The sequence below is a fragment of the Eleutherodactylus coqui genome, chromosome 3 (genome assembly GCF_035609145.1).
Source record: "Eleutherodactylus coqui strain aEleCoq1 chromosome 3, aEleCoq1.hap1, whole genome shotgun sequence".
NCBI classification, from domain to species: Eukaryota; Metazoa; Chordata; class Amphibia; order Anura; family Eleutherodactylidae; genus Eleutherodactylus; species Eleutherodactylus coqui.
In genome coordinates this window covers 231,086,343-231,111,038 of record NC_089839.1, presented here as the reverse complement: position 1 = coordinate 231,111,038, position 24,696 = coordinate 231,086,343, and the positions used below count along the sequence as shown (strand labels likewise).

General features: G+C 45.0%; 1 protein-coding gene across 1 annotated transcript in view; it reads left to right on the top strand.

Moving 5' to 3' along the window:
* The window catches only part of LOC136620282 (P-selectin-like), a 141,951-nt gene that overhangs the window by 14,736 nt on the left and 102,519 nt on the right, over positions 1-24,696 (top strand). Inside the window, exons 3-6 of the mRNA XM_066594982.1 lie at positions 5,040-5,426; positions 9,320-9,427; positions 9,917-10,102; positions 24,366-24,473. Coding sequence (XP_066451079.1) covers positions 5,040-5,426; positions 9,320-9,427; positions 9,917-10,102; positions 24,366-24,473 — 789 coding nt within the window. The remainder of the gene's footprint in view (positions 1-5,039; positions 5,427-9,319; positions 9,428-9,916; positions 10,103-24,365; positions 24,474-24,696) is intronic.

The following is a 24,696-nucleotide window of genomic DNA, read 5'->3' as shown; positions in this document are numbered from 1 at the left end:
ACAAGCATCTCGAGTACCCTAATATGTGAACGAGCATCAAGCTCGGATGAGCATGCTCGCTCATTTTTAGTAAAAAATCTAAAGTAAATATGTATAATTTTGGTATTGTAATTATAACTACAATCAGAAGAAAGTTATCACGTCATTTACACTGCATGATGAACTTCGTAATAAAAAATGCAGAAATGAGGTGGGTTTTTTATCACCAGACCTCACCAACCAAAATAAACCCCTTAACAACCAGCCCATAGTGTTTTTACATCCTCCCGAAATGGGATTTATTCTCTGAGGACGTAAAAACATGTGTCCTGCAGAGAATAAAGCCCCTCGGGCTATGGACGTGACAGCTCCATGCTGTCGGTGTCCGCAGGTAGCCGACAGCATGGAGCTGTCATCCCGGGCTGCGGGGACACCCCCCCCCCCCCGGCATTGCGATCGGCGCTATCCAATGGATCGCAAAAAAGTAAACAAAACTGCAAAAAAAGTTAAAGATTCAGCTGCTCTGATGGATCGGATCCATCGGAGCAGCTGAAACTACTCACCGAGGTCCGCTGCACGGCTCCCCGCTGTCCCGATACTCCAGGCGCCGTAGCCGTTCTTCTGCGCATGTGCGCCAGGCGGCATTACGTCAGCTGATGCGCAGAAGGCCCGGCGGCGCGGGAGACTTAAAATCTCCTGGCTCCCGGCTGCTGTAGGTAGTCGGGAGGCAGGAGATGTCAGCGGGGACCGCGGTGAGCGGTCCCCGGTACCGCGATCGTCGTTATTCAATGGATAACGACGATCGCGGAAAAGTGAAAAAAAGTATAAAAAAAGAAAAGTTTCACCTCCCCTCATGGATCGGATCCATGTGGGAAGGTGAAAATACTCACCCCCCATCCTCCATGTCCTCCGGCCAGTGTCGGGACCATCCGCTGGCTTCTGCGATGTGCCGATGTGGCGTGCATGCGCAGAAGGCCGGCGAGCCCGGCAAATTCAAAATCTCCCTGCACCCGGCTGTCACAGATAGCCGAGTGCAGGGAGATATGACTGGGGACCGCTGTATGCGGTTTCCAGTTATATGATCACCGTTATCCATCGGATAACAGTGATCATATAAAGTTAAAAAGTAAAAAAAAAAAAAAAGGTAAAAGTTAAAAAAAAGTTTAAAAAGTTAAATTTTCATCTCCCCTTACGGATTGTATCCGTAAGGGGGGATGAAATTACGTACCCAAGGTCCCGGATTTGTTCCCTGGTGGGATGTTGATCCGCGGACCTTACCCCAGCTTCGGCGCATGCGCCGGTCAGCATGATGGCGGACGCATGCGCAAAAGTGAAAGATTGCCCAAGAAATGTAAAATCTCCCTGCTGCTGGCTACCAAAGGTAGCCAAGAGCCTGGAGATGTCACGGGGAGCCACGGTATGTGGTTACTGGTCACGTGATCGTCGTTATCCAATGCATAATGGCGATCACGTAAAAGTTCTTTAAAAAGTGGCAGTTTCATCTCCCCTCACCGATGCGATCGGTGGGGGGAGATGAAACATCTTCTCGGAGGCTTCCGCATTTGAATCCAGATGCGATTATCCTCCATGGACCCTTCCGGCTTCTGTGCATGCGCCCGCTTGCAAAATGCTGTGCACATTCGCAGGAGCCGGGGAGCCCAGGAAATTTTAAATCTCCTTGCTCCCAGCGACCGGCGGCCTCGCTGAGCGGTCTCTGGTCACGTGATAAAGTAGCGATCTAACATTAGGTCGGTTACGCATAACTGGAGAGGAATTATGGGTTCTGCATGCGCTTGATCAGCGGTAATCCACGGATCAATCGCATGCATTGGATTACACAATTCCCCCCAATTAGCGGGTCGGAATAACGTAATCCACTCGCAGAAACAGAACACAGCATGCTATATTTTACCACGGATATCCGCGACCTAGAGCCCATTGTGCTCTATGACTGCGGATATACTCGCAGCCCATATGCAAATACATTGTGTACGGGCTGCGGGTACTCGGGTCATCTCTAAGCGACGGCGCGGGAAATGCAAACAAAAAAAAAAGTACTGCGCATGACCGCCCGTGCGAGTAGGCAGTTATGCGCAGTACATTACGCGGCTGTACGCAGGGTCACAGCCGGGCTCACAGATGGGATCCGCTGCGGGCCTCCGCAAGCAGATTCCACATACGGCCGTGTGAGCCCGGCGTTATTCAGACCGCTACCTGTAATACGTAATTTACAAGAAGCCCCGGGAACGTTCGCCTTCATGCAGTTCCAGGAGCAGTTTGTTGAGCGCCTTCTCTGTGAGACCGCTGCACCGCAGCAAAATTACAAAGCCTCACAGCGCCACTTTTTACACCCTATCCCCGCCGCTGAGGTTACGAAATACCCCCAAAATACATGAGAGAAGGGGGGATACCCGGTTTTCTTGCCCCATGTGCCCATCCCAACCAGCCTCCGTAATTACCCCTGTCTTCGGACATAAAACGCAGTTTATATTATTACCTTTATCTAATATTTAGGGAATGCCAAAAAATGGGGATGGCGGGGGTGGGGGGATTATTTTTAGGAAGTCAATTTTTATTCCGTACAAGTGGGCAATGGGGCCTGGAATTTATTCAGTTCTGCCCTGAAATCCAGCGGGCATTCCCTCCATTATGGGCCTAGCCATGTGTCCTGTAAGTAGATTAGGACCGCAATGGGTATGTTTCTGAACACGGGACAAACGGGGGGAATCCATTTTGGGGTGAACGTCTTCATTCCTATGTACACTGTACAAAAAAAACAGTTTTTAAATTGACAAAATTGCCAAAAAAATGAAAATCGTAATTTTTTCCTTTTGCTTTGCTTAGATTCATTCTAATACTGTGGGGTCAAAATACGCAGTGCACCCCTAGATGAATTTGTTAAGGGGTCTAGTTTTTTAAAATGGGGTCATTTGTGGGGGTTCTCACTCGTTTTGGCCGCTCAATGGCTCTATAAGTGGGCAATGGGGACTGGAATTTATTCCGTTGTACCCTGAAATCCAACGGGTGCTCCTTCCATTATCGGCCTAGCTATGTTTCCTTTAAGTAGATTAGGGCCACAGTGGGTATGTTTCTGAACACAGGACAAACGGGGGTATCCATTTTGGGGTGAACGTCTTCATTCTTATGTATACTGTACAAAAAAACCCTGTTTTTAAATTGACACAATTGCCAAAAAAATGAAAATCATAATTTTTTCCTTCTGCTTGGCTTAGATTCATTCAAAAACTGTGAAGTCAAAAAAGTCATCGTACCCCTAGATAAATTCGTTAAGGGGTCTACTTTTCAAAATGGGGTCACTTGTGGGCGTTCTCCATCGTTTTGGTCACTCAATGGCTCTACAAGTGGGCAATGGGGCCTAAATCTCCTTCAAGCAAAATTTCTGTTCCGAAAGCCACCGGTTGCTCCTTTCATTTTGGGCCCCATTGTGCATCCAGACATACGATTAGGGCCACAATGGGTATTTTTCTGAGCACGGGACAAACAGGGGTATCCATTTTGTGGTGCAAGTCTTCATTCATATATGTGCGATACAAAAAAAACTGCTTTTGAAATGACAAAATTACCAAAAAATGAAAATCGTAATTTTTTTTCCTTCGGCTTGGCTTAGATTCATTCAAAAACTGTCAAAAAAGTCATCGTACCCCTAGATAAATTCGTTAAGGGGTCTACTTTTCAAAATGGGGTCACTTGTGAGCGTTCTCCATCGTTTTGGTCACTCAATGGCTCTACAAGTGTGCAATAGGGCCTAAATCTCCTTCAAGCAAAATTTCTGTTCCGAAAGCCACCGGTTGCTCCTTTCATTTTGGGCCCCATTGTGCATCCAGACATACGATTAGGGCCACAATGGGTATGTTTCTAAGCACGGGACAAACAGGGGTATCCATTCTGGGGTGCGAATCCTAATTTTCATGTGTACTATAGAAAAAAGTCCTGTCTTTAAAATGATATATTTGCAAAAATATGAAATTTTAGTTTTTCTCTTCTAAATTGCATTGACTCCTAAAAAAAAACTGTGGGGTTAAAATACTCATGACACCCCTCAGTGAATACCTTAAAGGGTGTAGTTTTTAAAATGGGGTCACTTGTGGGGGTATCTATCATTTTGACTCCTATGAGCCTTTCCAATCTTGGTTTGGTGTAGGAAAACAAAGTGTTCCTCAAAATGCTGAAAAGTAATGTTAAATTTGTACGTCTCCTAAATGGTTAAAAAAAAAACGAAAGTTTTTCCAATGTGCACCCAAAATAAAGTAAACGGATGGAAATATATATCTTAGCAAAAATTTCTATATTATGTTTGTACATATTTGAGATATTGTAGTTGGAAATGTGAAAAAATGACGATTTTCTCAAAATTTTCCCAATTTTGACGCTTTTAATAAATAAATACAAATTCTACCGGTCTTTTTTTTCCGCCTAGATGAAGTATAACATGTGGCAAAAAAACAATGTCAGAATCGCTTGGATATGCAAAACCTTTCTGGTGTTTTTCCATGCTAAAGTGACACGTGTCAGATTTGCAAAATTTGGCCTGGTCATTAAGGTGCAAACAGGCTTGGTCACTAAGGGGTTAATAAAAGTTATTCATTACATGTACCACAAAATGGTACTAAGAAAAACAACAGTTCGTCATGCAAAAAAAAAGCCCTCATTGACATGACTACGTCAATGGAAAAATAAAAAAGTTATGGATTTTGAAAAGTAGCAATGAAAATTTTTAAAAATCATCACGTCCTTATGTCCAAACTAGTTTGCATCTCCAATGGTGCATTACACAGGGATTAAAAGAACACCAAAGAATAATTTGTGTGTCAAGCATTGACCACTCACACCCCACACCCCACCAGGCTCTATTAAGGGGGAAATACAGTGAATCAGTTGTCCTACAGCGGACCCTTAATAAATCTATTTTTTTTGTTTATGAAAAGTTTAACTATAAATGTTCTAATATTTTGTCTATGTCTATTAGAAACACATTATTTCTTAACTTCAATATGGTTAATATTCTCCTGGACATAAACTATTGAACTTCTATGTTCCAGGGGCATTGATGTTTTCTGCTGTTGATTGTTGGACATATCATTACTCTGATGAAACTATGCCATATGAGCTCGCTCGAAAGTATTGCCAGAGTAACTACACGGATCTAGTGGCCATTCAGAACAAAAGAGAGATTGACTACCTTGTAACCAACATCCCATTTAACCCAACTTATTACTGGATAGGGATAAGGAAAATCAACAACATATGGACTTGGGTGGGAACCAACAAGACACTTACAGATGAAGCTAAAAACTGGGGTAAAGGAGAACCAAATAATAAAAAGAATAAAGAAGATTGTGTTGAGATATACATTAAACGGCCTAAAGATTCTGGAAAGTGGAATGATGATGCATGCAGCAAGAAGAAGAGAGCACTGTGTTACACAGGTAGGAGTCAATTTGATATTTGATAATTATATGTTAACGGTATTTCAGCTTTTTAATATAAATTGCACTACTTCATAATTAAAGCTGAGGTTATTTAGTTTAAGCTATTATAAGGGCGGATTGGAAAATGAAAGTGGCCGTGGAAATTACAAAGTGGCCCATTGTTGTAGATGGGCCCAAACCAGCAACAAGTGGGGTGTATACAAGTAGGGAGTGCTCTGCAAATACACTGCTGCAGCCACAAAAGCGGTAGGAGGGGAGAAGACTATGTGACGTACATAGATCGCCGCAGCAAATTTACCATAAAGCATAGAACATGTTAGAACTAGAGGCATACATTAATGTGCCGCCTATTTCTAACTCATGTTCATTAACCTCCATGATATAAATGAACATCATAGACTGGCTTGTCTTTAGCTTCAATCACCGGCATTTATATTGTGTCCTACATCGCCATGATCCCTGTGTTGACTGACAGCCGAGCTCTTGATGTAATGGCCAGAATCTGAAAAACTCTGATCCCTGTCATTTACTGCTTAGATGCCTTGGTCAATATCATTCGTGGTATCTAGGTGATTAGACAGAGGGAGGAGGCTCACTCTGTCCCCATCGGCCCCCCACAAGTGCAATTGTGGGATGCCGATGGGTAACCATGGCTGCCAGAGGCTTAGGAAAGGCCCCCATGTATGCCATAGTTGTATGACTATTAGGATGATCCTTCAGAACAACCTAATAGATTGCTTTGCAGTTTTAGACACACATGGAATAAAAGTACATCAAAAATTACATGGTCGGTCTAAAAAATAATGGGATGAATGTTAATAAAGTTTCTTTAAAAAAACTTACAGTTTAAAAAAAAATTATTTTGTAGAAGTGAAGAGAAATAAACCACCCACCCATTATCACTGTAATCATCATAGCCTGTATAATTACCCCCATGCTGTCACTGCACAAAACCCTCTATACCAAGACCAACATTATCAATAATAACACTATATAAGGAGCAAATAATGCCGCAACACCATTATCTCAAATCACTGCCACATAGTGATTACTACTAGAGATGAGCGAACATGTCCGTTACGGACACATCCGCACCCGGACACCGGCTTTGCCGAACACTGCAGTGTTCGCGCGTAAAGGTCCGGGTGCCGCCGGGGGGCGGGGAGATGCGCGGCGGCGCGGGCGGCAGTAGCGGGGAACAGGGGGGAGCCCTCTCTCTCTCCCTCTCCCCCCCACTCCCCGCCGCACCCCCCCGCGCTGCCACGGCGGCCCCCGAACTTTTTTCGCCCGAACACTGAAGTGTTCGCAAAGTTCGGTGTTCGGGCGAAAAAGGGGCGGGGCCGAACGTGTTCGCTCATCTCTAATTACTACCAACATACTATCACTGAATAAAGACTGCTACAAAGATCAATATTACCAATAATAGCAATGATACCCACAGATCATAACCACACAATACCACCCCAGTGTTGCTGAAAAAAACACTATAAACAGACCTATATTACACCTGTTATATTACAGCTGTATATACTAAAACTACACAGGCACTTTGCAGACAGTATAAATGCTTACAGTACCATTATATTCAGTGATTACAGATGACGTCCCCTCTGAGTGGAGTTGTTCACTTTCCCATTTTCTTCATCTAGCCCAGACCATCATGATGACTTCTGCTGATCAAAACTTGTCTCTGCAGAATTAGACACAAACATCTTTGACAGCTCAATTTTCCAGGGACTTGGCTTCATTTTCCAAATTTTTACATAATTTTCCCATCCATAGTGCCCACCTGAGTTGATCTACACAGTAACAGTAACCCCCTTTTGGTGCTCCCTCTAGGCCCCACATAGGAAGTGCTACTTTTCATGTCCCACACACAGTAAATTGCCCTCACTCGATATTGCTCCCCTTATCCCCACTAATTAATAATGCCTCATATAGGCCCCCATTCAGTCATAATGCCCCATATACGTCTCCAATCAGTAAAAATGCCCCTCACAGGCTCCACTCAGTAATAATGCTCTATAGAGACTCATGCTTAATAATATACGTCATATAGGCCTCCACTCAGTAAAAATGCCCCTCATATGCTCCACTCCGTAATAATGTCCAATATAGGCCCCCACTCTTTAATAGTCCCCCTCACATGTCCTCACTCTGCGATAATGGTCCATATAGGCACCTACTCAGTAATAAGACTCCTTATAGGGCCCTGGCCCAACGCAGTAACAGTGCCCCTCATAGGCCCCAGCCCCACCTCCACTCAGTAGCGATGCCCATTGTATTTAGTAAGAAAGAAAAAAGTTATGCCAATCCCTTTTTTTTGACATTTCAACAAAATCTTTTAAAAGTATAAACTATCTTCAAGACCTGATTGGTCTACCAGGAATTTTCCTTATAGGTTGTATGGTCAGTCTGTCCCTGACTATTACTAATGAAGACCTACGGTAAAAAGAATGCCTGGCTCCCATTTTACTATATTACGTTCACGAATGTTACATTTCAGTTACTTGTATGTATAAAATATATTTAAGGACTAAATATGATTAAACATTTTTGTAAAATTCTAAAAGAAAAATAGAGCCATTGCTATCCCAGAGGAACCGCATTAACAATGCAATGTAGCACAGCGATTTATAGTCAGTATATTTCATGCAGACAGTTTGTATTTCTTCTTTTCAGTTTGGATACTAGTGTTTTTTAAATTGAAAAGCAGTAAATCATATAGTATGCTATTAGACTCCCTTCACACGAGCGTATGCGTATGTGCGTGCGCATGAGCTTACTCTTTTTGCGGAAAGAATAATAGTTTTTTGTGTGAACATCGGTGTATTTTACTGCACCTTTTCCACTTGCAAGTCATGTCATTTGCGCGCAGCCAGCTAACACCCACCACTTGAAATGGCTAATTAGTCTAATGAGTTCCAGATGTGTTTCATGCATCATCTAGCGTGTTATGTGTGCATTTGCACATCCACATTGACTTCTATGGAGCATAAATGTGCACACGATCCCTGCGACATTGCACAATAAATTGCGCAATTTGGTGGGGAAATCGATAACACCGGGGACTAATTAGGCTGCACGGCCTTTTCAATCACGGCACGAGTGCACCGATGTGAATGGTCCTTGCCAGAGCAGAAAGTACAGTTATCAGCACTGATAATCACGCGATAGTGCGACCTTCATAGTGCAAAAAGTCACGCTATCGTGAGCCAATCTGTAGCTAAGATAGTGGGAAGGAGTCCTAAATGTATAGAAATGATCGCAGCATTGGAGGGTCCTTGACAATAAATCCTGCTGTTTATTGAAACAGATAGATCCATATAGAGACAATATGACATTTCAGCAGGTAATACGGCCTTTTTCATATATGTGTTCTATAACATATATCTCACACACTTCCAAGACCTCTGTCAGCAATGTTTCATACTGTAACTAAATACCATGATCTGTTACAAAATCAGGAAATGCAAAGTGTAACCATTGTTTATTTTTTAAAGTACAGAATAAGCGATATAAGCATTTCTAAAATATGTATTATATCAGCCTATTCTGTACTTTTTAGTAGAAAATCACCTTTACAGCTGTGCAGCCAGGAGAAACCTCTCCGCGCCTTGGGTTGTATTACACCTGAGAAGGAGCAGCTGCCATCTGTGCTTGAAGACTACATTTTCAAACATTTGAAAGTTGTTTTTTCACCTCTTCCCCTACTTTGTGTTTCCAGCACCAAAGTATTACTCTATGGATGTGTTGCTTTGGTTTTCTTTAGTATCTTATTACTTTTTAGATTTTCTCATTTTCTAAATGGGATGAAGTCAAATCACTCTAACTGTATTCTGCTTAAACTTAACTAATTATTTATCTCCCTTGTCTTTTTTTCATTGCAGCTTCGTGTGACCAGTCATCATGTAGCGGTCATGGAGAATGCATTGAGACAATCAACAATTACACGTGTGATTGCGCTCCAGGATTTTATGGACCGGAGTGTCAATACGGTAATGCTCATTTTCATCGTCACTGAATCTTTGTTTGAGGCTATCTTCCCATTTGTGATCCATACTACTTGAACACATTTTGGGTCATTTCAGCACAGTATGCTCAGACTTGCGCCATAGCTTCTGCTTATGTATGGCAAATGCTGTATAATTCATAATTTATCATTACCTATAGTTTTTAAAGTAATGCAGTTTGTAAAATAATTGATTTTAGTTGCATCCAGAGCGATTGCTCTGATTGGTTCAGGAGCACCACCTCAGCCAATCAAAGCCGGCGCTCGATGAACCAATCACAGCAATTCAATGATGTCATTCAGTAGGCATGTAAAATATGAAATTGTACTTGGTAACAAAAAGGAAACCTGTAATCTGTCCAGAGTTGAAAAGAGGAAATTAGACATATCTTGTAAGATGTACCCAACAGATAATACACTGAGATCTAAAATATATATCTCATTTGTTACATTTCTATGTTGTCTTTTTTCATAGTTGTACAATGCCAGCACTTATCAGCTCTATCTCAGGGGTACATGAATTGTTCTCATCCATGGGGAAACTTCAGCTTTCAGTCTTCCTGCCTCTATGGGTGTTTTCATGGATTTGTTCTTAATGGTACAGATAGGAGCCAATGTCTCTCTTCTGGGGAGTGGAACAGTGCAGAACCACATTGTACAGGTAAAGAATATATAACTCACTGTCGTAGCAAAAATATATAATATTTCTTTTCTTCTACCTCTTCCTCCCTTTCTCCTTCTCTCACCCTTCCCTTAATCACTTTCCCCTATTTGTGGCCTTATTACACTTTTAGTACTATTCACTTGTAATAAAAATTACTTTTCTTTCTTCTTCACTACACATATAATATGCTGCTAGTCTACCATCAGGGCTAGTGGCTACACTACTCTCTCTCTCTGTTATTTTCTTTTTGATTGAACTTGGGGTGATTGGACTAGATAGGCAGGGAGATCTGGGGTATTTAATTCAGGTAGTGTTATACAGACCCTTGGGAAAGGATGGGCTTTGTGTTGTAGGCTGATCCTACACTTGATGCAGGTATCCAGATTTGTATATTTAAACATAGCGTGGGATAAGCTCTTTATTACTTATACCCTTGTTCTGATATTAGGTCTCCAATGATTTAGGTTCCTGATGAACTGTGTGATCAGGAAAACACATTAAGCTACTATATTAGAGAACATGAGCTACAATATTAGAGAATATACTAATCAATGCCTCTTAGAACATACAGTCCCTAAAGAAATATATATTTAGGGGACAGTTTTGAGATAGTAGAGCCATTAGACCAATTTATGCATCAAAAATATATATAGTCCCTGATGTACCATATCTTTAGGGGACATTATTGAGTAAACATAGCCTTATCTTGGAGTTGGGAACCTAGAGGTTGGATTTATTGAGACTGTATCCTGACAGAGTAACTGATACTGGTAGCATAGGACTCCTTAGTTATTTAGAGTGGGGCTTCTGTCTCTAAAATTTTTGAGACGTTTAGTTTGATCCAAAAGATCCTCGGTCAATGGTATAATACTAATATGACTGTTTTATAAAAATAATTTGAACAGACTAATGGTGTAAAACGTCATCTTATATTTAGATAAGGGACACTGATTTACCATTCTCTGTATGACCTGCCCTCTGCCTGTGATACAGGACAGATAGACATATTTGGTTGGCAAATACTGCGTTAGGGTGGATTCACACAAGCATGTGCTTACATAGTTGCATACAAAAACACGCATCTATTAGAACCATTGGTTCCCACATGGTGTGTTCACATCTCTGTGTTTTACAGGCATGCAAACGAACTTACCTTCAAAACATAGGACATGCGTGCACCACAGGTCCGTGGTGCATGTCAATATTCCCCAGCGGGGAGTCCTCTTGTCACTGAACACTGTAACAGCACTATCACAGTGTTCAGTGACAAGGAGACTCCCCGTGGGCAATAAAGAATTCTCTGCCACAACTGTCACAGCTGTGATAGCTGTGGCAAAGGATTTCTTCATCTCCGCGGGGAGTAAAGAATACCCTGCTGTGGCAGCGGATCACAATGTTCTCCCATTGCTTTCAATGGGATCGCCACTTCTGCAGTCCCATTGAAGGCAAAGGACTGCCGGCAAACCCTGCAGGGATTTTTGGGGAAGGGCTTTAAATATAAGCCCTTCCCTGAAAAATCATCCATAGAATGTGTTTAAAATAAAAAATATATATACTCACCTCTCCTTAGCTGCCGGGGCTCATTTGTGATGGGGGGGAGGGTGATAGACGACATGAGAGAGAGAGAGAGAAGTGGCACTCCCTCTTTGGCAGAAGATATATTAATACATCTTTTGAGAACATTTAAGGGTCCTGAATAACTGCTTCTTAGAACTTGAACAATTAAGAGGCATTTTTGTACTCATGGCAACTTGGAGAGATGTTTTTGTGAGGTTTTGGACCATTTTTGATTTAGGGATAAAGGAGAGGATTTACCTTCTTCTTTCGGCAGGATGAGAGACCATTGTGAAAACACATCTTCCGCTTATCTGTGGGAAGAAATCACACGAGAAGTCCCATTTTTGTAAATCAGGAGTTTCACGGCCCCATTTGTTCGGGATTTTTTCCTCCCTCTGAACTCTTGTGAATCTCGTGAATTCTCCCGTCCTGGCAAGTGTGGCAGGAGAGAAATCCACAAACAATGAGACTTGCTGGAAGCGGTCTGGAAGATCTTTAATTCACGATGAAGCTTTCAAGATAGCATCTTTAAAATGAAAGAAGTGCAATCTTGCAAGAACATCTCTAGGCAGCTAAAATATTTTTGGGTTTTAGTACCCTGTGAGCCCTGTCAATCAGGAGGTCAAATTGAGGTGCATCGGGAATTATCGCGACAAAGAGATCGGTGAGAAATTCTACAAGTTGTGAATCATTTATCGTTTCTGGGATGTTGTTCCCCCTTGACCTGTCCTCCAGATCCACCAGCTTCAATTTTATTGCAGTAATCTCATCATCTGCTTCATTGTGAGCCTCCAACAGAGTGTTGTGAGCTGTGACAAAGTCTTCATTTTTTTTCTACGTGGTGAGAGGTGCATATGTTCAGCTATGGGGATAACATCATTATGGATAGAGGAGATGTCTTTTTTAATATCTTTCTGAATTGATTTTTTGAGATCCTGAAAGATGGCTTTTAGGATCTCTGGTGAGATATGTTCTGAATTCGTATTGGTTTGTTAAGATGACGCATCAGTTGGTGAAGCACTTGCTAGCTTAGATGGAGAATTTCCATTCTTTTCCGAGTTTGGAGAGCGAGGTTCTTGACTTGGAGTATTCCTCTTCTCTTGATGTGATGAAGCTGTAGATGTGAAGCAAGAAGTGAGTTTTGAGGGGCTAGCGCCCCTTTTTTGCCTTTCATCATGTAAATTAAAGCTGTAATGAATGGAATGAATGAAGTATTGTCAGAAGGTAAAGCTGATGGATCTGGAGAAAGCAGAACTTTTGTTGAAAATTAATGAATGATGATAGCTGAGTATACGTGTCCTATGCCATTATAACAAACCTTCAACTGGACATTTCTTCAACCATTGTTGAAGAGTGGTTTTAGAGTAGTAGATATATTTCTGTGAAAGTATTTATTACACTATTAGTACTATTCACTTGTAATAAAAACTACTTTTCTTTCTTTTTCACTACACATATAATAAAATAACTTTCACACATTCACTCTTTCATTCACTTAGGGTATCTAGTTCCTGCTATATACAAGTATAATAGCACAAACTAGATGGATAAACATGAACTATATACCCGCTAATAAAGTTTTTCTTTGTCTTGCATAATGGCAGCAGAAATCCCTATGGCCTATCATCTGGTTGGCCTGTTATTAGTTAATATTTAGTTCATGATGGTACCTATTTCCTACACATTTACATTTATTGCACTCACTGTCACCTACTTCACTTCCTTTAATTTATATTTAATCTACACTGCCTATAGAAAACTTCAATTCCCATCACTTCATTTATTGCTGTGGCTTAAAGCTCACAATTATATGTATTTTCCCTTTCCAAGATAGCTACTGGGCATGATGATAGCAATTGCTCATGCACAATGACATCACTGAGATAGCCGCGTCCATAGGAGTGACAAGTGTGTCATGTGACGACTGCTCACACTCTGAGCATGCACACCCGATAGCAGAAGTAAACCAAATGTTCATTTTTTGGAGTCTTCCTATTTACTGTACTATCAGTATACGATTTTATATTGTACTGCGATGTGCATGCATGTTCGGTAGCACTTATGAGTAGGATGTTTCGACCTTTGATGCTCACTGTGTTGAAAATGTATAACTGTGAGGCACATGTGCTTTGGTGTGGATGCCAACCTATGTCTTGGGTATGGTATTGGTCAAAACGTAATTTGTGCCAACTTTATTCTCCCGATGCAGTTTTGTCCTGACTTGTTTCTGGGTAGTTAAAAGGTGTATCTGTCTCACCAACCCCCCTAGATTAAGTAGTTTGTGAAAAACGTGTCAGGTGTGGTGGGTGATCAGTATCCATACCCGTATACACTTGCACTATTATGCTTCTTGTACCAAATTATGCATTACCAGGCATAATACGTCTTGTAAAGTTTTTACAATGAACCCTTGACCCTCTTCCTCTCTATGATACCAGGCTATCTTCATACTGCTAAAAAAAGTCTTCTACACTTTCTCTTGATTACTTTTTATAAAGTAGAGATCACTGTTTTAGCAGTAAATCTTGTCCAATAATTACTAACTGATTAAACAAAAATCCTTCATCTTCAGCACATGGAGGAACTTGTGGCTGAAACTAAGACTAATATCTAAGGCACAAATTGCTACCCAGAGGGGCTGGATGACGTTTCAGCCTCCCACACATACATTTCTGTATTCAAAAAGTTTTTTCTAACTTCATGTAAAGCTTTGAATAAACACTAGAGATGAGCGAACGTACTCGTCCGAGCTTGATACTCGTTCGAGTATTAGCGTGTTCGAGATGCTCGTTACTCGTAACGAGTACCACGCGATGTTCAAGTTACTTTCACTTTCATCTCTGAGACGTTAGCGCGCTTTTCTGGCCAATTGAAAGACAGGGAAGGCATTACAACTTCCCCCTGCGTCGTTCAAGCCCTATACCACCCCCCTGCAGTGAGTGGCTGGGGAGATCAGGTGTCACCCGAGTATATAAATCGGCCCCTCCCGCGGCTCGCCTCAGATGCGTTGTGAGATAGCTGAGGGACAGTGCTGTTGGTGCCGGAGCTGCTATAGGGAGAGTGTTAGGAGTTAGTGTAGGCTTCAAGAACCCCAACGGTCCTTCTTAGGGCCACATCTAACCGTGTGCAGTAGTGTGGAGGCTGCTTTTAGCAGTGTTGCACTTTTTTTTTTTTGCTATATCGGCCGTGCAGAGCATTGCGCCCTGCAGTAATACTACAGGGACAGAAGTGGTGGTTAGGCAGGGAGAGTGTTAGGAGTTAGTGTAGGCTTCAAGAACCCCAACGGTCCTTCTTAGGGCCACATCTAACAGTGTGCAGTAGTGTGGAGGCTGCTTTTAGCAGTGTTGCACTTTTTTTTTTTTTTGCTATATCGGCCGTGCAGAGCATTGCGCCCTGCAGTAATACTACAGGGATAGAATTGTGTAGGCAGGGCCAGAAGACATATATTATCTATTGAATATACGCAGTGGTCCTTTAGAAAAAAATATTTGAAAAAAAAACTATTTGGCCTGCCTGTCACTCTGCTCAGTGTTCTGGGTCTGTGTCTGCTGCGGGTTGTAGTTCTCAAAATAAATACGCAGCCAGCTAAGTGTTACAGCAGGCTTGCGCAAAATTATTTCCTGGCTCTGAAATCACCGCTCTGTTGCACTTAATAACAGTGCAACGCTACAGTTCCGTGACACACACATCAGGGACAGAATTGTGTAGGCAGGGCCAGAAGACATATATAGATTGAATATACGCAGTGGTCCTTTAGAAAAAAATATTTGAAAAAAAAATATTTGGCCTGCCTGTCACTCTGCTCAGTGTTCTGGGTCTGTGACTGCTGCGGGTTGTAGTTCTCAAAATAAATATGCAGCCAGCTAAGTGTTACAGCAGGCTTGCGCAAAATTATTTCCTGGCGTTCCATAAGCGAACTCAGCCTACAACCACAGGGCAATAAGCGGCACATTAAATTACAGTGTTGTGTTTCTGCATTCCTGGTAATACAGCATGCTGAGGGGTATTAGAAAATGAGCAGTGTGAGCAGGTCCTGTCGTGGATGGCAGAAAGTGCATCCAGCAAATTTATCGATCACCCAGAGTTCTACACCGTCCACTGCTGCAACTCTAAATCCTCTGGCTGCTGCTCCTCCTTCCTCCCAGCCTCCTCACTCCATGAAAATGAGACATTCTGAGGAGCGGGCAGACTCCCAGGAACTGTTCTCGGGCCCCTGCTCAGATTGGGCAGCAATGGTTCCTCTCCCACCAGAGGAGTTTATCGTGACTGATGCCCAACCATTGCAAAGTTCCCGGGGTCGGGGGGATGAGGCTGGGGACTTCCGGCAACTGTCTCAAGACCTTTCAGTGGGTGAGGAGGCCGATGACGATGAGACACAGTTGTCTATCAGTGAGGTAGTAGTAAGGGCAGTAAGTCCGAGGGAGGAGTGCACAGAGGATTCGGAGGAAGAGCAGCAGGACGATGAGGTGACTGACCCCACCTGGTTTGCTACGCCTACTGAGGACAGGTCTTCAGAGGGGGAGGCAAGGGCAGCAGCAGGGCAGGTTGCAAGAGGCAGTGCGGTGGCCAGGGGTAGAGGCAGGGCCAGACCGAATAATCCACCAACTGTTTCCCAAAGCGCCCCCTCGCGCCATGCCACCCTGCAGAGGCCGAGGTGCTCAAAGGTCTGGCAGTTTTTCACTGAGAGTGCAGACGACCGACGAACAGTGGTGTGCAACCTTTGTCGCGCCAAGATCAGCCGGGGAGCCACCACCAGCAGCCTCACCACCACCAGCATGCGCAGACATATGATGGCCAAGCACCCCACAAGGTGGGACGAAGGCCGTTCACCGCCTCCGGTTTGCACCGCTGCCTCTCCCCCTGTGCCCCAACCTGCCACTGAGATCCAACCCCGCTCTGAGGACACAGGCACTACCGTCTCCTGGCCTGCACCCACACCCTCACCTCCGCTGTCCTCGGCCCCATCCACCAATGTCTCGCACCGCACCGTCCAGCCGTCGCTAGCGCAAGTGTTTGAGCAGAAGCGCAAGTACGCCGCCACGCACCCGCACGCTCAAGCGTTAAACGTGCACATAGCAAAATTTATCAGCCTGGAGATGCTGCCGTATAGGGTTGTGGAAACGGAGTCCTTCAAAAGTATGATGGCGGCGGCGGCCCCGCGCTACTCAGTTCCCAGTCGCCACTACTTTTCCCGATGTGCCGTCCCAGCCCTGCACGACCACGTCTCCTGCAACATTGTACGCGCCTTCACCAACGCGGTTACTGCCAAGGTCCACTTAACAACGGACACGTGGACAAGCACAGGCGGGCAGGGCCACTATATCTCCCTGACGGCACATTGGGTGAATTTAGTGGAGGCTGGGACAGAGTCAGAGCCTGGGACCGCTCACATCCTACCCACCCCCAGAATTGCGGGCCACAGCTCGGTGGTGGTATCTGCGGTGGTGTATGCTTCCTCCACTAAACCACCCTCTTCCTCCTCCTCCTTCGCAACCTCTGTCTCGCAATCAAGATGTGTCAGCAGCAGCGCGTCGCCAGCAGTCGGTGTCGCGCGTCGTGGCAGCACAGCGGTGGGCAAGCGGCAGCAGGCCGTGCTGAAACTACTCAGCTTAGGAGATAAGAGGCACACGGCCCACGAACTGCTGCAGGGTCTGACAGAGCAGACCGACCGCTGGCTTGCGCCGCTGAGCCTCCAACCGGGCATGGTCTTGTGTGACAACGGCCGTACCCTGGTGGCGGCTCTGCAGCTCGGCAGCCTCACGCACGTGCCATGCCTGGCCCACGTCTTTAATTTGGTGGTTCAGCGCTTTCTGAAAAGCTACCCTCGCTTGTCAGACCTGCTCGGAAAGGTGCGCCGGCTCTGCGCACATTTCCGCAAGTCCCACACGGACGCTGCCACCCTGCGCACCCTGCAACATCGGTTTAATCTGCCAGTGCACCGACTGCTGTGCGACGTGCCCACACGGTGGAACTCTACGCTCCACATGTTGGCCAGGCTCTATGAGCAGCGTAGAGCTATAGTGGAATACCAACTCCAACATGGGCGGCGCAATGGGAGTCAGCCTCCTCAATTATTTTCAGAAGAGTGGGCCTGGTTGGCAGACATCTGCCAGGTCTTTGGAAACTTTGAGGAGTCTACCCAGGTGGTGAGTGGCGATGCTGCAATCATTAGCGTCACCATTCCTCTGCTATGCCTCTTGAGAAGTTCCCTGCAAAGCATAAAGGCAGACGCTTTGCACTCGGAAACAGAGCCGGGGGAAGACAGTATGTCGCTGGATAGTCAGAGCACCCTCCTGTCTATATCTCAGCGCGGTGAGGAGGAGGAGGAGGAGGAGGAGGAAGATGAGGAGGAGGGGGAAGACACAACTTGGCCCACTGGTGAGGGTAGACATGCTGCTGGCCTGTCATCCTTTCAGCGTGTATGGCCTGAGGAGGAGGAGGATCCTGAAAGTGATCTTCCTAGTGAGGACAGCCATGTGTTGCGTACAGGTACCCTGGCACACATGGCTGACTTCATGTTAGGATGCCTTTCTCGTGACCCTCGCGTTACACGCATTCTGGCCACTACGGATTACTGGGTGTACACACTGCTCGACCCACGGTATAAGGAGAACCTTTCCACTCTCATACCCGAAGAGGAAAGGGGTTCGAGAGTGTTGCTATACCACAGGACCCTGGCGGACAAACTGATGGTAAAATTCCCGTACGACAGCGGTAGTGGCCGAAGGCGCAGTTCCGAGGGCCAGGTAGCAGGGGAGGCGCGGAGATCAGGCAGGATGTACAGCACAGGCAGGCCAACACTCTTTAAGGCTCTTGACAGCTTTATGGCTCCCCAGCAAGACTGTGTCACTGCTCCCCAGTCACGGCTGAGTCGGCGGGAGCACTGTAAAAGGATGGTGAGGGAGTACGTAGCCGATCGCACGACCGTCCTCCGTGACGCCTCTGCCCCCTACAACTACTGGGTGTCGAAGCTGGACACGTGGCCTGAACTCGCGCTGTATGCCCTGGAGGTGCTTGCTTGTCCTGCGGCTAGCGTCTTGTCAGAGAGGGTGTTTAGTGCAGCTGGGGGAATCATCACAGATAAGCATACCCGCCTGTCAACCGACAGTGCCGACAGGCTAACACTCATCAAGATGAACAAAGCCTGGATTTCCCCAGACTTCTCTTCTCCACCAGCGGACAGCAGCGATACCTAAGCAATACGTAGGCTGCACCCGCGGATGGAAGCATCGTTCTGTATCCCCATCAAAAACGGGGACCTTTTTGCTTCATCAATCTGTGTATAATATTCCTCCTCCTCCTCCTGCTCCTCCTCCTGAAACCTCACATAATCACGCCGAACGGGCAATTTTTCTTAGGCCCACAAGGCTCAGTCATATAATTTTTCTAAACAATTTTTATACGTTTCAATGCTCATTAAAGCGTTGAAACTTTCACCTCCAACAATTTTTATTTTAACTGGGCTGCCTCCTGGCCTAGTTACCAATTAAGCCACATTAACCAAAGCGATTAATGGGTTTCACCTGCCCTCTTGGTTGGCCATGGCCAATTTTTCTGATGTACATTAGTACTGTTGATACACCAATTTTTGTGGGCCCTCGCCTACAGTGTAATCAAATGAATTTTTAGCCCACCTGCATTACAGTTGACATTACATCCGCTGTGTTGGGCACTGCAATGGGATATTTTTATGTACCGCCGGTGGCTTCCTGGCACCCACCCATGCTGTCGGTCCACAGGGAGTTGTAAATGCATCTGTTTCCACTTCTAAAGAACCCCAGTCTGACTGGGGCATGCAGTGTGGGCCGAAGCCCACCTGCATTAAGCACGACATTACTACCTCAGCTGTGTTGGGCAACGCAATGGGATATTTTTATGTACCGCCGGTGGGTTCCAGGGAGCCACCCATGCTGTCGGTCCACAGGGAGTTGTAAATGCATCTGTTTCCACTTCTAAAGAACCCCAGTCTGACTGGGGCATGCAGTGTGGGCCGAAGCCCACCTGCATTAAACATGACATTACTACCTCAGCTGTGATGGGCACTGCAATGGGATATATTTATGTACCGCCGGTGGCTTCCTGGCACCCACCCATGCTGTCAGTCCACAGGGAGTTGTAAATGCATCTGTTTCCACTTCTAAAGAACCCCAGTCTGACTGGGGCATGCAGTGTGGGCCGAAGCCCACCTGCATTAAGCACGACATTACTACCTCAGCTGTGTTGAGCAATGCAATGGGATATTTTTATGTACCGCCGGTGGGTTCCAGGGAGCCACCCATGCTGTGGGTGCACAGGGAGTTGTAAATGCATCTGTTTCCACTTCTAAAGAACCCCAGTCTGACTGGGGCATGCAGTGTGGGCCGAAGCCCACCTGCATTAAGCATGACATTACTACCTCAGCTGTGATGGGCACTGCAATGGGATATATTTATGTACCGCCGGTGGCTTCCTGGCACCCACCCATGCTGTCGGTCCACAGGGAGTTGTAAATGCATCTGTTTCCACTTCTAAAGAACCCTAGTCTGACTGGGGCATGCAGTGTGGGCCAAAGCCCACCTGCATTAAGCACGACATTACTACCTCAGCTGTGTTGGGCAATGCAATGGGATATATTTATGTACCGCCGGTGGCTTCCTGGCACCCACCCATGCTGTCGGTCCACAGGGAGTTGTAAACGCATCTGTTTCCACTTCTAAAGAACCCCAGTCTGACTGGGGCATGCAGTGTGGGCCGAAGCCCACCTGCATTAAGCACGACATTACTACCTCAGCTGTGTTGGGCAATGCAATGGGATATTTTTATGTACCGCCGGTGGGTTCCAGGGAGCCACCCATGCTGTTGGTGCACACGGAATTCCCATTGCGGAGTTGTACCTGCCTGTGACTATTTATAAAAAAACGCGGTCTGACTGGGGCGTGCAGACACCTTGACAGAATGAATAGTGTGTGGCACATAGGTTCCCCATTGCTATGCCCACGTGTGCAGCTCCAGATGGAGGTGGCACAGGATTGGATTTCTCATTGCTTCTGTACAGCATTGTGGGCTATCGTCCCGCCCCTTTTAAAGAGGGTCGCTGCCTAGCCGTGCCAACCCTCTGCAGTGTGTGCCTGCTTTTCCTGTGGCAGACGCCCTTATAAATGAACATGAGGGTGGCGTGGCATGAGGGCAGCTGAAGGCTGGGCAGGGACAGTTTGGTGTGCGCTGTGGACACTGGGTGGTGGGGGGGGGATTGGCAGCATGTAACCCAGGAGAAGTGGCAGCGGAGTGTCATGCAGGCAGTGATTGTGCTTTGTTGGAGGTAGTGTGGTGCTTAGCTAAGGTATCCATTGCTAATGAGGGCTTTTCAGAAGTAAAAGTTGTTGGGAGGGGGGGGGGGCCCACTCTTACCGCTATTGTGGCTTAATAGTGGGACCTGGGAACTTGAGATGCAGCGCAACATGTAGCCCCTCGCCTGCCCTATCCGTATTTGTGTCGTTCCCATCACTTTCTTGACTTGCCCAGATTTTCACAAATGAGCATCGGCGATATACAAAAATGCTCGGGTCGCCCATTGACTTCAATGGGGTTCGTTACTCGAAACGAACCCTCGAGCATCGCGAAAAGTTCGTCTCGAGTAACGAGCACCCGAGCATTTTGGTGCTCGCTCATCTCTAATAAGCACATTTGGAAACAAAGTTATTGAACTTTTATAATGATTAATGCATTTATTGTTATCAGTCAATACATCCATGGCTAGCTTTATTCAGATACAGGATTAAGGCTTCGGGGCGCGCATACAAGGCGTATTTGTGCCTGAACATGGGGAATCCTTTCCCCTTCGCCGGCATTTCATACTGTGCGCCAGAGTGCAGGAGGTTGAAAAAAAATAGCGGGAAGATAGGTGCCGCCCGATCTTGCACTACCTGTGAGAAAGATAGGGCAGATTGTATGTTTTCTCACTTATACAATTAACGGGCAAGAATCCTGATAGTGAAAACGAAACCACTGATATCTATTGATATCAGTGGAATCGTTTGGCCCGGTATAATCATGGCCGCATAAGGGAACATATTTTCATATGAACGAGGTTGGTAGATGGCAAGAAACCGGCTGATACATAATGCCAGCATATATTTTGGTTATTTGTTTGATCGAAAGGCCAGTTCATATGCTGGTGTATTACACCCTTCCCGTGGAATAGAATGGAAATTAAACGCCAAATTAGCACCAGCTGTCATCTTTTCCCTGTGTTGTACGCAGAGTAACGCCCTCCCCCTACTTTTTTTAGGCTGCCATACACTTCTATGGCAGCTTTCTGCGTAACACGGACAATGATAGAAGAGGTCCTATCTTTCTTTGGATGAAGCTTTTGGGTGGAAAAAACACGTTTGTTTGAATGAATCGATTATAATCAAAGTCTTCGCTTAGTTGCGTTACACGGGCAAGATTTTCACCTATGTAAAAAAATGCCTCCACAAATACGTTCGGCTAAATAAGCCCTTAGGGCTTAAACAGACTAATGTCTTTTAGGGCTTAAACATATGGGCATCTTTCTGACCCACTAGGAGGCCGTGATAATCATGGCTGCATAACGGGACAAAACAAAACTAATGTTTTCATTGGTTTTGTTTTCACTAGTAGAATTCTTGCCTGTATTAGTACGGACAAAAAAAGATAGAACTTGCCGCTGTTTTTTTCAAACTCCTGCATTATGGTGTAGAGTTTTAATGGCTGGGGGAGAAAAACTGTTTATGCGCAACTAGTCACTGTGCCAGCAATGGTAGTTGCGCATATGGCCATCTGAAACTGCCCTTAGGGCAAAAACAGACAGCTGCATATGCAACTACGCTCTCCACTATGGAGCGTAGTTGCGAATTAATGTGTTGTTGTTTTTTTCTTCTTGGGTAGTTTAAACTTCGTGCCATAGCACAAGAGTTTAAAAAAAAAACTGTGAGAAGACGCGACCTTCAGGTCATGCAGCTGTACATAGAAGGCCTTTTTGAGAAATTCAAGAGCCATGCAAAATGGGGAACATATTTCATTCCGCTGTTCCTCTGAAGTAACCCCAACTTCATAAACTTTTCCATGTGGACAATGGGTAAACTCCTCTACTAAATTAACTTGGGCGAAGCCAGGTATATCAGCTAGGACATATGTACCTGTAAAACTAAATCTTAACCTTTCATTCAAATAATTAAATTAAATGATAATTATCACATATATATAACAAACTTCAAAGATCTCAGTCAGAAATGTTTCATACTGTAATTGCAATTCCTGATTTTGTAACACACATTTTCAAACACTTGCAAATAGTCAGGAAAAAGCATATAAAATTATAGTAAAACTTTTCCATGTGGAAATGGCAGTGATCTATAACAAGAGTAATACTGGTGCACCCATATTAGTGGCTGTGCCACAGTAGGTAGTCGTTTGTTCACCAGCACCAAAGTACTACTCTATGGATGGGTCTGCTTTGGTTTTCTTTAGTATCTTATTACTTTTTAGATTTTCTCACTTTTCTAAATGGGATGAAGTCAAATCACTCTAAGGGCTCAGTCAGACGGGCGTTTTTTCGTGTGATTTGCGCATGCGTCCGGCGATTTAAGAAAACTATTGCTTTGCAATGGTATCGGACACATGAGCGCTTTTTATGCGCTCGTCCGATAAATTATAGAACAGAAATCGCAGATCGCACCCATCTGCGATCTGCGATTCCTGTTCTCTTCTCTATAAGCGCTCAATGGGGCCGGCGGCAGCAGCACCGACCCCATTGAGAACATATAGTAGACAAATCATTCTCCTCTGCCACAGCTGTAACAGCTGTGGCAGAGAAGAACGATGTTTGCCCATTGAATTCAATGGAGCCGGCAATACAGCAGGTTCCACTGAAAGCAATGGGCTGCCGGTGATCGCGGGATGAATTTTCGGGAAGGGCTTAAATATATAAGCCCTTCCCTGAAATTCATCCAGAAATGTGTAAAAACAAAAAAAATATGTATACTCACCTTATCCCGGCAGACGGAGTTCAGCCGCGGCTGGCCGGCAGTTCTCCTGAACTGCTCAGAGAATGAGCTGCCTCTGATTGGTCACAGCCTGAGCAATCAGAGGCAGCTCTCACTCACACCCATTCATGAATTCATGAATGGGTGTGAGTGAGAGCTGCCCCTGATTGGTCCCTGCGCTGAGCCAATCAGAGGCAGCACTCACTCACACCCATTCATGAATTCATGAATGGGTGTGAGTGAGAGCTGCCTCTGATTGCTCAGGCTGTGACCAATCAGAGGCAGCTCATTCTCTGAGCAGTTCAGGAGAACTGCCGCTGGCCGCGGCTGAACTCCGTCTGCCAGGACAAGGTGAGTATATATATATTTTTTGGTTTTTACACATTTCTGGATGAATTTCAGGGAAGGGCTTATATATTTAAGCCCTTCCCGAAAATTCATCCCGCGATCGCCCGCAGCGCATTGCTTTCAATGGAGCCGGCTGTATTGCCGGCTCCATTGAATTCAATGTGCTGGACAGCTCCGACCCGTTTCTATTGAAACGCAGCTAGGAGCAGTATTTTCGGGCGATTTTTCGGCCCCAGTCACGCGATTTGCGAATGCACATCCGTCATGCGATCCGCAAATCGCGGGAAAAAACACCCGTGTGACTAAGGCCCAACTGTTTTCTGCTTAAACTTAACTAACTTTTTATCTCCCTTGTCTTTTTCTCATTGTAGCTTCGTGTGACCAGTCATCATGTAGCGGTCATGGAGAATGCATTGAGACAATCAACAATTACACGTGTGATTGTGCTCCAGGATTTAATGGACCGGAGTGTCAATACGGTAATGCTCATTTTCATCGCCATTGAATCTTTGAGGCTGTCTTCCCATTTGTGACCCATACTACTTGAATACATTTTGGGTCATTTTAGCACAGTGCGCTCAGGTTTGCGCCATAGCTTCTGCTTATGTATAGGAAATACTGTATAATTTCATAATTTGATTACTTTTAGTTTTTAAAGTAATGCAGTCTGTAAAATGAATAATTAATTTTAGTTGCATTACA